The sequence below is a fragment of the Limulus polyphemus genome, unplaced genomic scaffold (assembly GCF_000517525.1).
Source record: "Limulus polyphemus unplaced genomic scaffold, Limulus_polyphemus-2.1.2 Scaffold3038, whole genome shotgun sequence".
NCBI classification, from domain to species: Eukaryota; Metazoa; Arthropoda; class Merostomata; order Xiphosura; family Limulidae; genus Limulus; species Limulus polyphemus.
Window position 1 is genome coordinate 59,393 of NW_013668648.1, and position 13,860 is coordinate 73,252.

At 32.9% G+C, this 13,860-nt stretch overlaps 1 protein-coding gene across 3 annotated transcripts in view; it reads right to left on the reverse strand.

Annotated features, from left to right (window-relative positions):
* Positions 1 to 265: 265 nt before the first annotated feature.
* LOC106468519 (CUE domain-containing protein 1-like) overlaps positions 266 to 13,860 on the reverse strand; it is a 57,634-nt gene continuing 44,039 nt past the window's right edge. For all 3 annotated transcript variants that reach the window (XM_022396854.1, XM_013928951.2, XM_022396853.1), the window contains exons 6-7: positions 11,329 to 11,449; positions 266 to 4,756 (exon numbers count right to left, since the gene is read on the reverse strand). In XM_022396854.1, the coding sequence (XP_022252562.1) occupies positions 4,700 to 4,756; positions 11,329 to 11,449 (178 nt within the window). In that variant the 3' untranslated portion in view covers positions 266 to 4,699. The remainder of the gene's footprint in view (positions 4,757 to 11,328; positions 11,450 to 13,860) is intronic.

A 13,860-nucleotide genomic window follows, 5' to 3' on the forward strand; every position in this document is an offset into this window, starting at 1 on the left:
GAAATAAAATTATTTATCTCTTAATTTTGGGTTTTATTTACTCTTGAAACAGAGCACTTTTGGGGACCATGCAGAAGTACATCAATTTTTTTACTGTAAATTGAACAGAACATAATTTTTTGTTATATCAATTCGTGCTCTTACAAACATGGCTTTACAGTAAGTAACAGGCATGAATCTTTCGTTGGACAATTTCAGTGTTTTTAATTTTTTTCAACTTACCATTTAAAAATACTTACATATTTCATTTGAAACAAAAGCTGAAAGGATTTATTAATATAATTAATTAGAAATAGTGTATATATATATATGTGTGTGTGTACAAGTTTTCTTAGTATGGTTACCTAAAATAGCTTAAAATCAATTAAGGTAAAACATAACTGGCTATATCTTTCTCTTACTCAGTGTAGTTTTCAAATTCAAAAACATTGAAAGAAAATATACACATTTATATTTTTATAGTGAATTTTTTATTTCATTATAACATCTTAGCATGTGACATGAAGCAAAACCAATGACCAGTTGCTTCAATTCACTTTTCCTGAGACAACACAAGTCCCTGTATATATATAGATATGTATCTACATATTTGCTATGTATAACTACACATACAGAGAAAGCTTTGATATACAGACACACCTCCAGTTTGCCAAAGGATGGAATCAAACACACTGAGAAACCTTGAAATTATTGGGTTTGATCAACACATTGTATCTCCTAAAACAATAAATACCAATTAGTACTAAACACAAAAGTTACATTTGAAACTAGCTTGCACAGCAAAGCTATAATGCTTAAATATGAGTATAAAAAAAAAAGACTTATTTTGGCATTCAATTAGCATATGTAATACTGTGTTAAAATAACATTATAAGCTTCAATATAATTAAGAGGCCTCCAAGTGGTCTTTGGAAAGTATAGAGGAATATCTATAAAGATTATATACCAATATTAATTATTAAGCCAAATTGGACACATTTTAGGGGTATTGGGTGTGGACATAAGGTCAAATCTGGGTGGCTTTGGTGATCTGATGTTGATAACAAACATCAAACTCTGCTTGATAAGGTTTAGCAAATAACAATACGTAAGACTAGTTACAGAAAACATAAAGTTTTCACATTTTCTAACTCCAAGATTCAGACATTTCCAATTGGAATAGTTAAGCATGCTTTATGCTGCATGAAAAAAACTCAAGAGACAAATAACTGGGCCTTATGATCACTTTGTGTTAAAACAATATGAAGTAGGATACAGCATTTAAATTATTTTATCAAAAATATATCAAGAAGTTGAAACAAAAAAGATAATAATCTATAGGGTATATAGGACTGCTTGAAGGCCTAAATTGAAACACATGAAACTGTTGAACATATTTCTGTTGTCTCATTCAACATTGTATGTATGTATGTATATTCTTATTTTTGGTCAAAGTTTAGACCTTTATGACTACATTTTTGAAGCTCTATAATAAAAAAATAACAATTGTAATAAGCATAAAATGCACATTTTAAAAGGTTACAAAATTCAATGTAGAACAAAATTATACACATATCCCCCCAAAATAAATTAAGAAAAATCAGACTGATATAAAATGAACACAAGTCAAAACATTATATACATATATAATAAAACAAATATAGTATTTCTACATGCAAAAAAGGTATACAACTTGCCAGGTACATTAACAAATGGTCTCAAGGTTGTCTTGCACTTAAAAATCAACCTCAGAAAAAAAATCCTTATTTGAAAAAAGCTGAATAACAATTTTTTAGCAGAGCAATATGCAACAAAAGACAATTCTTTAAATTTAAAAACAACGCTAAACAAATTTCTAATGTTTAATATGTCATACATACTGCTCAAAACAATTAAAGGATCATCATATTTTGTAATATTTTGTATAAGACAAAAACCACTGTTAGGTTACCACCTCCTCTCAAACCTCTGTTATGCAAATAAGATATTTCATGATCAGTTATGCAGTCTGAAATGTTAATTATTAGTCATTTAGTGTATACCATATACAGTGGTCTCATACAATTGTGTCTCATTCATTACTTTGAAGTGAATGACTGAGATTAAAATACTGAAACTTTTTCATGAACTATGGCTGGACTCCAGAGAAGGCATCTGAATATTTTATTTACATGGAGAGTTAATGGACAAATGGAAATAGGTCACATACAGCCAATTGTTGTTGCAAACTGACTCAAGTTTCTCAAAGCATAGCTAGCATAATATGAAACTGTTTCTAAACTTATGGTACAGTTGTTCAGGCACTCAAAATAGGTACATTATCATCCATAACACAAGTAGATGATTAATATCTGTGCCCATTCTGGCTCACTGCACTCATTTGGTGCAGGCTCCAAGATTCAATCAGATGTTTGTAGCCACAACTGAATGCTACAGAAATGTACAGACTTCCACAAAATAAGTTTGTGTGCCAGATGGCCATTGAGATGCATTCTGTTCAGAGCCAGGAACAAAACAGCTAGCTGCAATGGTGCTAACAACACATCCAGTGCACCAAAATGTTGAGCAATATTCAAATTAAAATAATTCTTTAATTATTTTGAGAAGTGTACAATGAGATTTTTTTCTCAACAAAAATCAGCCATCTGAAAGCTTCTGCTTCTAAGAGATAGAATATGTCTCATCAATTATTTCTTGAGACAACTATAAAACTACTCTTCACACATAAGTACAAACATATTTATGTGTATCATTTTAGCTTCAGCTAATTATTATTACCAATTTAAACACTTTGTATATTCTTATATATTTTTCTGATTGTTAACAAGTTTATTGAATGCACACTATAAAAGCATACAGCATACTTAAAAACTAATTATATTCCAAATTGAGCATTTCTTGTAAAAAAGGAGTGATGTGACAAATTTGGCACAAAAAACAAAATTCTGCATCTTGAAGCATCACTAGACTATATTATTGAGCTAAACAGTGTGTAGTAAATAAATTATCTTAATGTCCAGATTATTTAGACAGCAGTAAAATAAAATATTCAGGCATAACAATTTAAAGTTTTGCTTATCAATTCAGTTTAAATGTTGTAAAAATGAGGCAATCACAGATAATTCTGTACACAACAATAGCTTCAGAACACACACACAAAAAAAAAGAGTTTGAAATAATCACTTTTACTAACATAGTAAAATTATTAAAAATCTGTTTTCCAAAATTCTATTTCAAGAAACATACAAATTGAACTTATATTCTACGTCAAAATCTTTTGCCTGGATAATATTTTTACAAAGTTTTTCAGCTAACGATTGAAAAAAAAAATCGAATAGCTTTTTAGAAATTATATAAAACAAACTTATAAATATTTCAAACTCCTATAAATGTAACATTATATTGTCTAGAATACATTTACTCTGCTCTTTGAGAAATATTTTCTACTGTACATTACCATACTAATACAAAGAGCAAAATATTACTAATCAAAATTAAGGTATACATTATTATATCAATGTATGCTGTATCACAAATAATAAAAAGCTACTAGAATAACTTTGAAAGTATTCTCACATTGTTCACAATTACAATGATATGACAAGTTTGAGATTCAAAAATACATTAATATTAAAATTACATGGAATTTCAACTATACTCTTTTTGCAAAACTTTCTTAGAATAAAACTACCATTTCGAATGAACACAGTGTAAAATTCTGTATTGCTGGTAATGTGTAACAATCCTCAGAGTAAGCTTCAAACTTATTTTCTATAAAGTGGTCAACCAGATTACAGTTTTAAATATCAAAAGAACTACCAATTCTACCAAGATTGCTTTCATAATAAATCTACTAAATTATTTAAAATGTTTTTTCCCATAATTTGTTGCCAACAATATCACAACTAAGGAATACAAAGAGTTACTTACTATTTATGTTTTTTTTTTTTTATCAAATAGGTTATCACAAAACCTAATAAAACTAAAGTTCAAAAGACTATGCAATACATTCTTACTTTTCAAAGATTAATTGGAATTAGAGGAACTACTTTTATCTTGTTTTTTTATTAAGCAATTTTCTTACTCAATGCTTCACAGTTTATGCAATGTACTGAGGAGTCATAATCAACTTTATTTTGCTTCTAATATTAATCTGATACTACACCTTATTCTGAATTAAAACAAATGCTTTTCAAAGAATTTCAAACAAGTTTTTGTATATTGCAACTTACGAGTAATGTTCTGAAAACATCTATTTTTTTTCTGTCTAAACTTTTTTGTCTATAAGATAATTCCTAATCAGAACCAATTCAAATAAAAATGTAAGAACAAAAATTAATAAAGATCTTTAAATATATTAAGATATGTGTAGTACTCTTTGTAAAACATTATGTACAAACTGTATACAAATTATATACACAAACAATAGATGCAAATAAAAAAGTATCATGCACTACCCATAATACAAGCTAATGTTGTTCTAGTTTTGATTAACCTTGTAAATCAAGAAACCTTTCTCATATGCAAGCTAATAAAGATCAGTAATAGAATTTAAATATATTAATACATTTTTAAGCAAGACTACAAGAGATTCGGTAAGTTGGCAACCTCTTATATCAGTGACCACTGCAGCTCCACCACTGTGAGGTGACATGGAAAATTTGCTACATATGCAATCAAGGTTATACAGATTTAGACACCACAAGATGCCCACTTCTCATTAACTTTCATGTTTACTGTGTTCCATTGTTCCCATCTTCTTGCCATGACCCCCAGCCTAGAAGAAAGAAAAAATTAAAGTTATTACCTTTATGATAATCAAAACATTCAAATTAATTGTAAGCTTTTTCATTTGACATGGTTTAAGTGCTTTTCTTGTTTTACTGTACATGATTAAGTGTGACCTTTATAATATGAAATTCATGGCCTGGAAAAAAAAAAAAAAGAGTTCAGTTAAAAATTCTTCAGTTAATTTAGTGGTCTCTGTAAACTCCTCAACTAGCATACTGACAACATTATTAACCATCAATACAGGTGACAGTTTCTTTACAGGATATTAACCAGGGTCTGTAAATTGTCCATCCAAATGTTTTAAACAAGTGCCAAAGAGCACTGCACACATTAACTTTCTAATGGCTGTCAAGGAGCATGCTCCCCTTTAAAATTTCAAAATTTTAGATTACTCTGAGATACGTTCTAGTGCATTTAACAGTTTTTACATCCATTCATGAGTGCTTGCAAGAAAGGGCAAGAGGGAAAATTTGCTTTGTCACATTTCACCAAAAAGTGTGCATATATAATGATGTAAACTTAACTCATAGTTAAACTAAATATTTTTAGTAATTTTTATTAAAATTGTAAATTAATGTTAGTATTTAAGCATACATAACACATATTTTTACAGTCTGTTGACTTACACTGTAAAAGCTGATCCCCTACATACATGTTTTACCCCTCTTGAAAATATTTCAGTGGGCACCCATTAGTTCTTATCTATTTCTATGTGTTTAGCAAGTAATATAAAATCAAGAATTTCTATACTAGCAAGACTTTATTTCAGTTGCACAGTATTATATCCTTCAAAATTTATGACATAGTCATAGCTTATTATAATCAACTGTGCAGTAGGTGATGGCAGAATATTCTGATGACTTAAATAACTTTATTGTATGTAAACAATGTACATTAAAAAAATGTATAATTTTTTCCTATACTGAAAACATTCATCTAACAGGTACTTACCTCTTCTCACATATATAGCTCAATATGAAAAAAAATTTCCCCTGCCACACAATTATCATGGTTACACTGTGTCTCATATGCAAAATTATCAGGCAACAATTCTCCACAAACAGGAGTGCATATAATCTCCTGATGCATGTGGCTCCCTCTATTCAATTCTACCAAACTATCACTTCAAGTTTATGCAAAAAGGAAGCTCCAGTTTTCAGTGGGCAAGGAAGGGTAGGAAGTGGGAAAGGAGGTAAGTATCTACCAGAAATATATTTTCAGTATAGGAAAATTATATGTTACATTACCTCTGCTCATATATATATATATATATATATATATATAGGTAGAATCCCACACTGAATAGTTGGAGGGACCAGTGTGAGGAATATAAAGAAGCACCCTTTGAAAGTATCCAGACTACCCTATAGTGATGATCCTCTTTATAAAGAATCATCTGTGGGAGATTGCACCATTTCTGTACCAGGTATCCTCTTTGCCCTGTATGCAAAGAGGTGTTGCACAAACAGAAAAAAGGGAGGAGCACAACCAAAAGAGGAGAGAAAATGGCTGGACTGAAATTTAAACCACAGAAGAGTATACTCTTGTTCCCGATGAAGAGAAGCTGTAGATGAATCCTCTACAGACAGTAATGTGGGGAATATGAAACTGGATGAGCTGCAAGGTGTAGAGTAGATAGGGCACGGGAACCCATACATGGTCAGTCAAATCCAGTCCAAAACAAAGTGGTATCTGGAATATAACCTACAATCCATGGGTCCACACCCCCTTTACTTCAAGTTCCATAGAATGGAAATATATACTGTGGGAAATGATCTGCAAAATGGGCACATGTGTGCAATCCACAACTAACCATACATTCAGGAGCCCGACATCCGAATTACAGTAGTAACAAGCAACACGTATGAGGACATATGTTGATTGGTCCTGCTCGAAATCTCAATTCAGCTACCAGGAACAGACATCCATATGATGGTAGGATGAGAGATTCCAATCGAAGGGGTGAACTGCAATGTGATGAATAAATTCCAAAGCAACATCATCTCCTCGGACAAAACTGTACAGCACTGGAGTGCATCACAAACTTCTAGGTACCACCACATGGAAGTGGTTGCCCCCTAAAATCATATCCAACTGCACCCTCTGGATAGTCATGGAAGCCAGACACAACATCAATTCTCAGAGCCCACAGTACAGAGATGGAGCATATCTATTATCAGTCATATGCAACATCATCCCCTCACACTTCTGGTTGCCACCAAATGGAAGTGGATTACCTCTATAAATGATATGCAAACTCACCTTTCGAGATAGTCACAAAAGCTGACCGCAACATCAATCCTCAGAGCCCACCAAACAGGGATGGAGCATCTTTATTAGTGTACATGTGCAACCTCATCCCTTTGGACAGGACTGTACAGCAATGGATCACTCCTATAAATGATATAAAACCTCATAATCCAGATAGTCACAGAAGCTGGGTGCAACATCATCTACACCAGCAGAACACTACCACCCTACTCTTAACTGAATGTAGTTCTATATTTAGTTATTTGTGTTAGATCATATTCAGGAGGATACCTCCATGGCCCACCACCCCAGTGACTTGAAACTGGAAAATGGCAAGGGCTCCCATACTCCACTTGAAGAACAAGGGGAGGGGATAAAACACAGAGAAGAGTCCAGAAGAATACCAACATTGGAGACAGTGCAAACAGGTGATCACAAAAACCTTATTTTAAAAAGCAGACCACCCCTAAATTTATTAAATCTAAGGGACGACAGGGATGGGTAGCTATTCCCTTCTGTTTTACCCATGTAAGTCTATGGGTTAGTACAGTTCGGAATGGGCATATTTATGAAGCAAATATATCACAAGGAATAACCTACAAGCAATCTTGTGGAACCCCTCCTATCTCAACAGTGCATGTTATTGTCCATGGGAATATAGTATTTTATGATAGCATCATCGCTGTATAGTGTGGAGTTGTGATGCATTAAGTGCACCTGGACAGGTAACACTCACCACAGAGCAGGGAACATGCCCCTGAAAGGAAGTATATAAAAAGGTAACTACCCAGTCACAGGCTCGGCAAAGTTTGAAGGATGAGGACAGGTGGAAGAAGGTATCTCGATGAAGAACAGCAACCCAATGCAAATAGGAGATGAATGTATGAGTAATAGTCTGCATGCCCGCTTGAAGAATTTCCTCCAATGAACAATGGAGGTGAGAGATGCCATAGAAAAAGTAAGGTGCCTGATCTGATGTGATGACACCTGGAAGAAGAAGACAAGGAGGAATAAGGCAATCAAATCAAACACTGAACCCTATTGGTAAGTGTTGAAGAAGAAAGATCACAAACAGAGCAATGTTGCCAGGGGATGAAAAGCGGAAATGAGAACCACAGAAGGAAGCCATGCAGAAAATGCAACAATGAAAAGCATGTATGGGGCATAGGAACCTAGCTGGATCAGACAAGGAACAAAGATGGGAGAAGGAATGAAGCAAAATCAGCAAAAAGGAGAATTACCTTCACTGCCAAAGTCTGGGAAAGGAAAGATCAACCCAGTTAAGGGAGAACATATGTGGAAAGGTATGGAGTGCAGGAGACATCAATGGCAAACATATCAGTCCAACAATGGAAGTAGGACTCAAGAGACAAGTGAAACAAAGAACAGAAGGACAAAGGTTCAAACAGAGGTGAAGTAAGGCAGTGAAGAACCAAATGGAGTTTCCATTCCAAAAAGGACTGCTTGATGAGATCTATGAATCTGGAAATAATGTAACAACAAAGAATCAATAGGGGAGGTAAACACAAGACTGTACTAGGAAAAATGGAAGGTGTGTGATAAGGCTGCGTGATATCCAGCAATGGATAAGATTGAAGTTCCATGACTGAAACAGCCAAATGAGGAAATTGGTAAAAAAAAGGAATGGGGAATAACCCCAACATAATGATTAAGAGGCACTGGGAAAGGGGCGAAAGGAGAAGTGCATGACACAGGACAGAGCCATATAGCATTGGTAATGTCGAAAAACAAGGAGGAAAAATCAATGAGATGGTACCACTTTGGACTACAACAAGGTAAGACAACTCCCAAACACTGACAGTCACCAATATGGCATCAAATAATGAGCAAGGAAGAATTGAAGTAAACAATGTACACCACCAAGAAGATCTCACCAATGGAAGAGCCAAGTATACAAGTAGAAAGGGAGATGAAGAAAGGGAAGGTACAAGTATTCCATGAAAACCCCACAATGGTGCATAGAAAAAGGCACTGAAGGAAGGGTAGATGCAAAAGGTAGGACTGGGCCTGGGAAAAGTACACTATGTTTTCAGGGTGTGACCCCATGCCTGAAAGAAAGACTCAAAGATTTGAGAGTTCAGGAAAAATGCACGAACCCTGAAAACCATGTAGGAATGGTAAACTAACAAACAGACAAAAGGTATCATACCTAGGAAATAATGGTAAGGAATGGCCAATAAAAATATGGGAACATTCATGGCATAACCCTTGACTGTACGGCAAAGGAAGGAGGTGATAAAAGGCTGTCCAAAATGACATCATACAAACCAGATACACAACTGGCCCTGACACAAGAGCCATACTAGATTGCATGGTAGAATCCAATTTGTGGCAAATAAGGCTGAAACCACCTCACTGAAAGACCAGACTCCCAAATCCCCAGAAATAATAGTTGTTGTACAGTGGCAAGTGTTACAATAGTAGTAGTAGTTGTAACATTATTTTGATAATTGAAAAAAAAAAAAACTTGAGTGGATAAAACAAATACAATCTACAAATTATCACAGAATAATGCAGAATGTAAAACAATTAAGTAATTTGTTGAACAAATTAGGCAAAATATAAAAAATAAAGTAAAAACAAGCAAAATTAAAACATGTCTGCACTTGAGTGCCAAATCAAGAAGTGAAGATTGAGTTCTACAATACAGATGGAGTCTGCTGTGCTAGGAGGGTGCATCCCACTTCTATTGGTGGAGGATTGTTGCATGCTACAATGCAGCTGTAATATGTGCAAACAAGTGGATGCAGATGGGAGCACAAGTCTTGTGGAAAGCAAACATTTGTGCATATAGAGGGCAGTAGCTGTTGAGAAAAGCCAAGTTACCGTGTAAAAAAAAACTGAGAATCAGGTAATAAATGCCCCTGGGGACAAGGAGGATAATTCTCTCTTACCCTCACTAGGTTAAGCTACTATCTTGGCTCCTAAATGTCAAGAGGTATTTGACAACTCCTGCTTCCCAGGATTCTTGTTGTTTGTTACACCCCTTTAATAAAAAGATAGGATTTTAATTCTAAGCCAGGTCTCTGTTTAGCTCTCAGAAGGCTTTTATTATTCCTGTATCTTCAGTAAGCAGGTAAGGAAAGACAGGTGCTATCCTATAGTCTGGTAACATCTCACGTATTGAAATGTCCTGGAAACTCAACATGTTTACTGATAGTGATATGGTTCAACTCAACTTAAATTAGATTTGTCAGAATTTCATGAGCTTGTTACTGTTTCATTCTAGTATGTTTGTTGGTTAAGAAAAAAATCCAAAATTTTTTTGTCTATTTAAAGCAAGAAATTCTTACTATACAATAGTACAAATTAATTACATCATTTTTTTCAAAGCAATGTAAGAAACTAGAAACTGTCAATTTTAAATGCCAAACAAAGCTTCACATTAATTGTTTATTACAATGTGGAAAGATACAAAATAAGAAATAATTGGATTTGTCTATACTTTCTTTAGGGTGCCTGGTTTACAGAAGTTTTGCAGAGTATTTAACACCAACTCTTAGTTGAACGTGAGATTTTTCTGCAGTTTGACGCTAATATTAAACTTTTCTTAGGTAAATGAGCAATTGGATCATTCATGTTTACTGTACTAAAAATTCTATAAAACAATTAGAAAAATTCAAATTTATTTTCATTTTATGTTGATTTAAAATTTTAACTATTTTTCACAGCAAATTAAGACACATCCTTTCTATCATTCTTTTCAATATATATATATATATATCTCAATAAACTTTTTGCAAATAAGCATGCTCTTTTGAGTTATAATGATATATCACTTTTTGGCTATTACAAAGCTTGTGTGTTAGAGGGGAAGAAAGCAACGAGTCACTACATAAAAGGAAATATATACTAAATAAGAAATAATTGATAAAAATAAACAAACAAATTTAAATGCTTGACCTCTTTTTTTTAATAAAGTAAAATGTCATATCCTAAAATTGAGTTTTGGCCTGAAATATTAAGTAAATAACATTTTCATCTGTTATTATGAAAAGCAATGGAACTTAAACAACATAAAAAAAATTAAATAATGCATATCTACCAAAAGTGAAGCAGGTATCTTATTATTTATTAAACATTAGTAATGTAATAAGAAACACTTTGCTAAAGATTAATCTTTAAACTACTAAAAAAACTCCATATACTTGGTTAGTCCTATATAACGGCAATTTTACATCAAATCTGACTCAAGTCCATTATATTGTTCTCCAGAAAAGTTAAGCATGTCATGAAAACTCACACACACACATAAAAGAGCACCTAAAACAAAAAGCTCTGACTAACATGGCTATTCCAAGTGTCATCTTTCCTCAAATCACTCTCAGATTCCTCTTCAGAGAGCTCAGAATAGTCATCTTCAGTTAGTAACAAGTTGTCTCGTGAAGGATTGGATCCATCGCCTAGTCTAGTTCATTGGCAGTCAAGATAAAATAATTTAACCAGCTTTGAATATATCAATTTAAGGTTACTAAAAACAAGGTAAAGAAATTTAAAGGTAAGATCACAAGCCATATTGTTAATTTGGGATATCATGGGAGTGTGTTTAAATATTCCTTTGACTTTTGCTGCATCTTTCAAAGGTCATTCATCTTTAGATAAATAACTGTTAAGTGCTGGACAATAGAAAGGTTAATAAATTCAGATATTGTGTATCTACTTCATTATGCTGGGCATATACATTTAACCAATCAAATTCTTAATCATTACAAACTTGTTTCAAAGAACAAACTGATTAGACAAAAAAGTATGGACAAGAACAAGAACAGCTCAACTGTAATCAATACTTTACTAACATAGATCAATCATTACACAAAATATGAATAAATACTCCTTAATTTTATAACATGATTAATATTTTACAACTGATTTAGTTTATATTTTTAAAATGCACCTCAGCTGCTTAACTGTTGATTTTTCAAGATCTCAACTTACTCATAAAAAATACAATTAAATTACCAGAAAAGGGTATTCAAGAATTTTTCAGAGACAAACTGTCTAAAGCTTGTGGGTCCTAGCAATAAAAGAATTGTGTAGGCTATGAAATTAGAAAGTATAAAATAAAAGATAATGATGATGAAAAGCTCACCAAATTAAAATAATTTTATTGATGAATGCAAAAACAACAGTTTGTGGGTTTCCAGCGAGAACTAAACCATTAATAGAAATGTCAAGGTGAAAGAAAAAGAATAAATAGTATGTGGCTCAAAGGCTTGAGAACAAATTCTTAAGCTACAAATGAGCTAAGAGAAGTGACATACAAAGATAAAAATAATAATAAAATTAATAGGTTATCCAGTAAAACATGAAAAATAAAGTAAATTATAGTAAATAAATTAATTGAAAAGAAGTAGAACATGAATACAAGCAACAAGGTAAGAAAATGCAATCAATAAGAGAATGAACACGTGCATTGAATAATATTGGTCAAAGACACACAACAATATAAGATATGGGCATTTAATATAAAAAAGGGTAGAAAGAGACTGTAAAAAGAAACCAATTAAACAAATACATATAAAAGTAACAAATATGGGTGCTTAAACTGATCAGGCTAATGAATAGAACAAAAAAGAGTGGGTACACTGAACAAAACTGTTGAGCAAATAAATGTCCAGTGTGAAAAAGTGTAGATCATGTATATGAGAAAGTGTGAAGCAGAGAAATGAAAAGTATAAAGTTAAAGGAAAGAGAACTCTTCATTAATCTAAAGGGGTTAACAATGATTAATTTAAAAGTCAGAGTTTTTCCAGGCATTATCTTTACATTAGTACATCACAAACCCAGCAGTTCTCATTCTTACCTCTGCTACAACTCTTTGCATTCACATCATACACTTCAGTCACTTCCATATTCTCAATTACTAAGGCTGCACAGACTCTGCAGTGAACAAATCAATTATGAATCAAAATCTTTAGATATGAGACATTTCTTTATCAGTTGCTCCTACTCTAAACCTTTTACAGAAAAAGCCACCCAATATGTACCTTCTGTAGCCCAAGAATACACTCTAAAACTTAAACCTAAGTCTACAAACTCTCGAATACCACTTATCGCTAAAGTTGCTTAGATCATCAAACAAAACCTCAATATCCTTACTAATAAGCCTATAGCTTCCAAACCTTTTCAAAAATGTCCTATTTTCAATTATAGACAGGATAATAATATAAAAATAAATTTAGTTCACAATATCTTCTAGAAATCTATCCCTAGTATGAACCCTGGTACATCTCATTGTCTCAGAAAGAAATGCACCACCTGCCAATATGTTAACACCACAACATTCATATATGGCCCCAATGGAAAATTCCAAATACAACAGTCATTCACATGCATTTCAACAAGTCTGCTATTTTGTGTGATCTGTAAAAAATGTGGCAAGCTATAAATTGGTCAAATAGATTGTCAATTACGAGATTGTTCACATGAACATCTCTCTTATCATGAACGACGGTAGTGTTTCACGATAGGGTTCACAAGAAATTGCAAAAAATCCTAACTGAACTTTCAGGCAAAAAGCACCTTAAACAATAGAGATCCAGTTCAAACAACACTTTAAAACTTTTACTATTGACTGCTAAGGCTGCACACGTATAAAAATGCACATAAAAGCATGCATGTTAGACTTACAAAGAAAAGAAAATTTGCTCAAAATGGTACATTTGTAATTATTATTCTTATTATTCTCTTGCTAGCCTACAACAAAAATGGCTAGGTATATTGCTCCAAACCTTTTATAAAATACTAATGTACTGTGAAAGTTGTAGGGGCAGTGGTGGGATTCAGCCGGTTCGCACCGGTTCTTGCGAACCTGTTCTT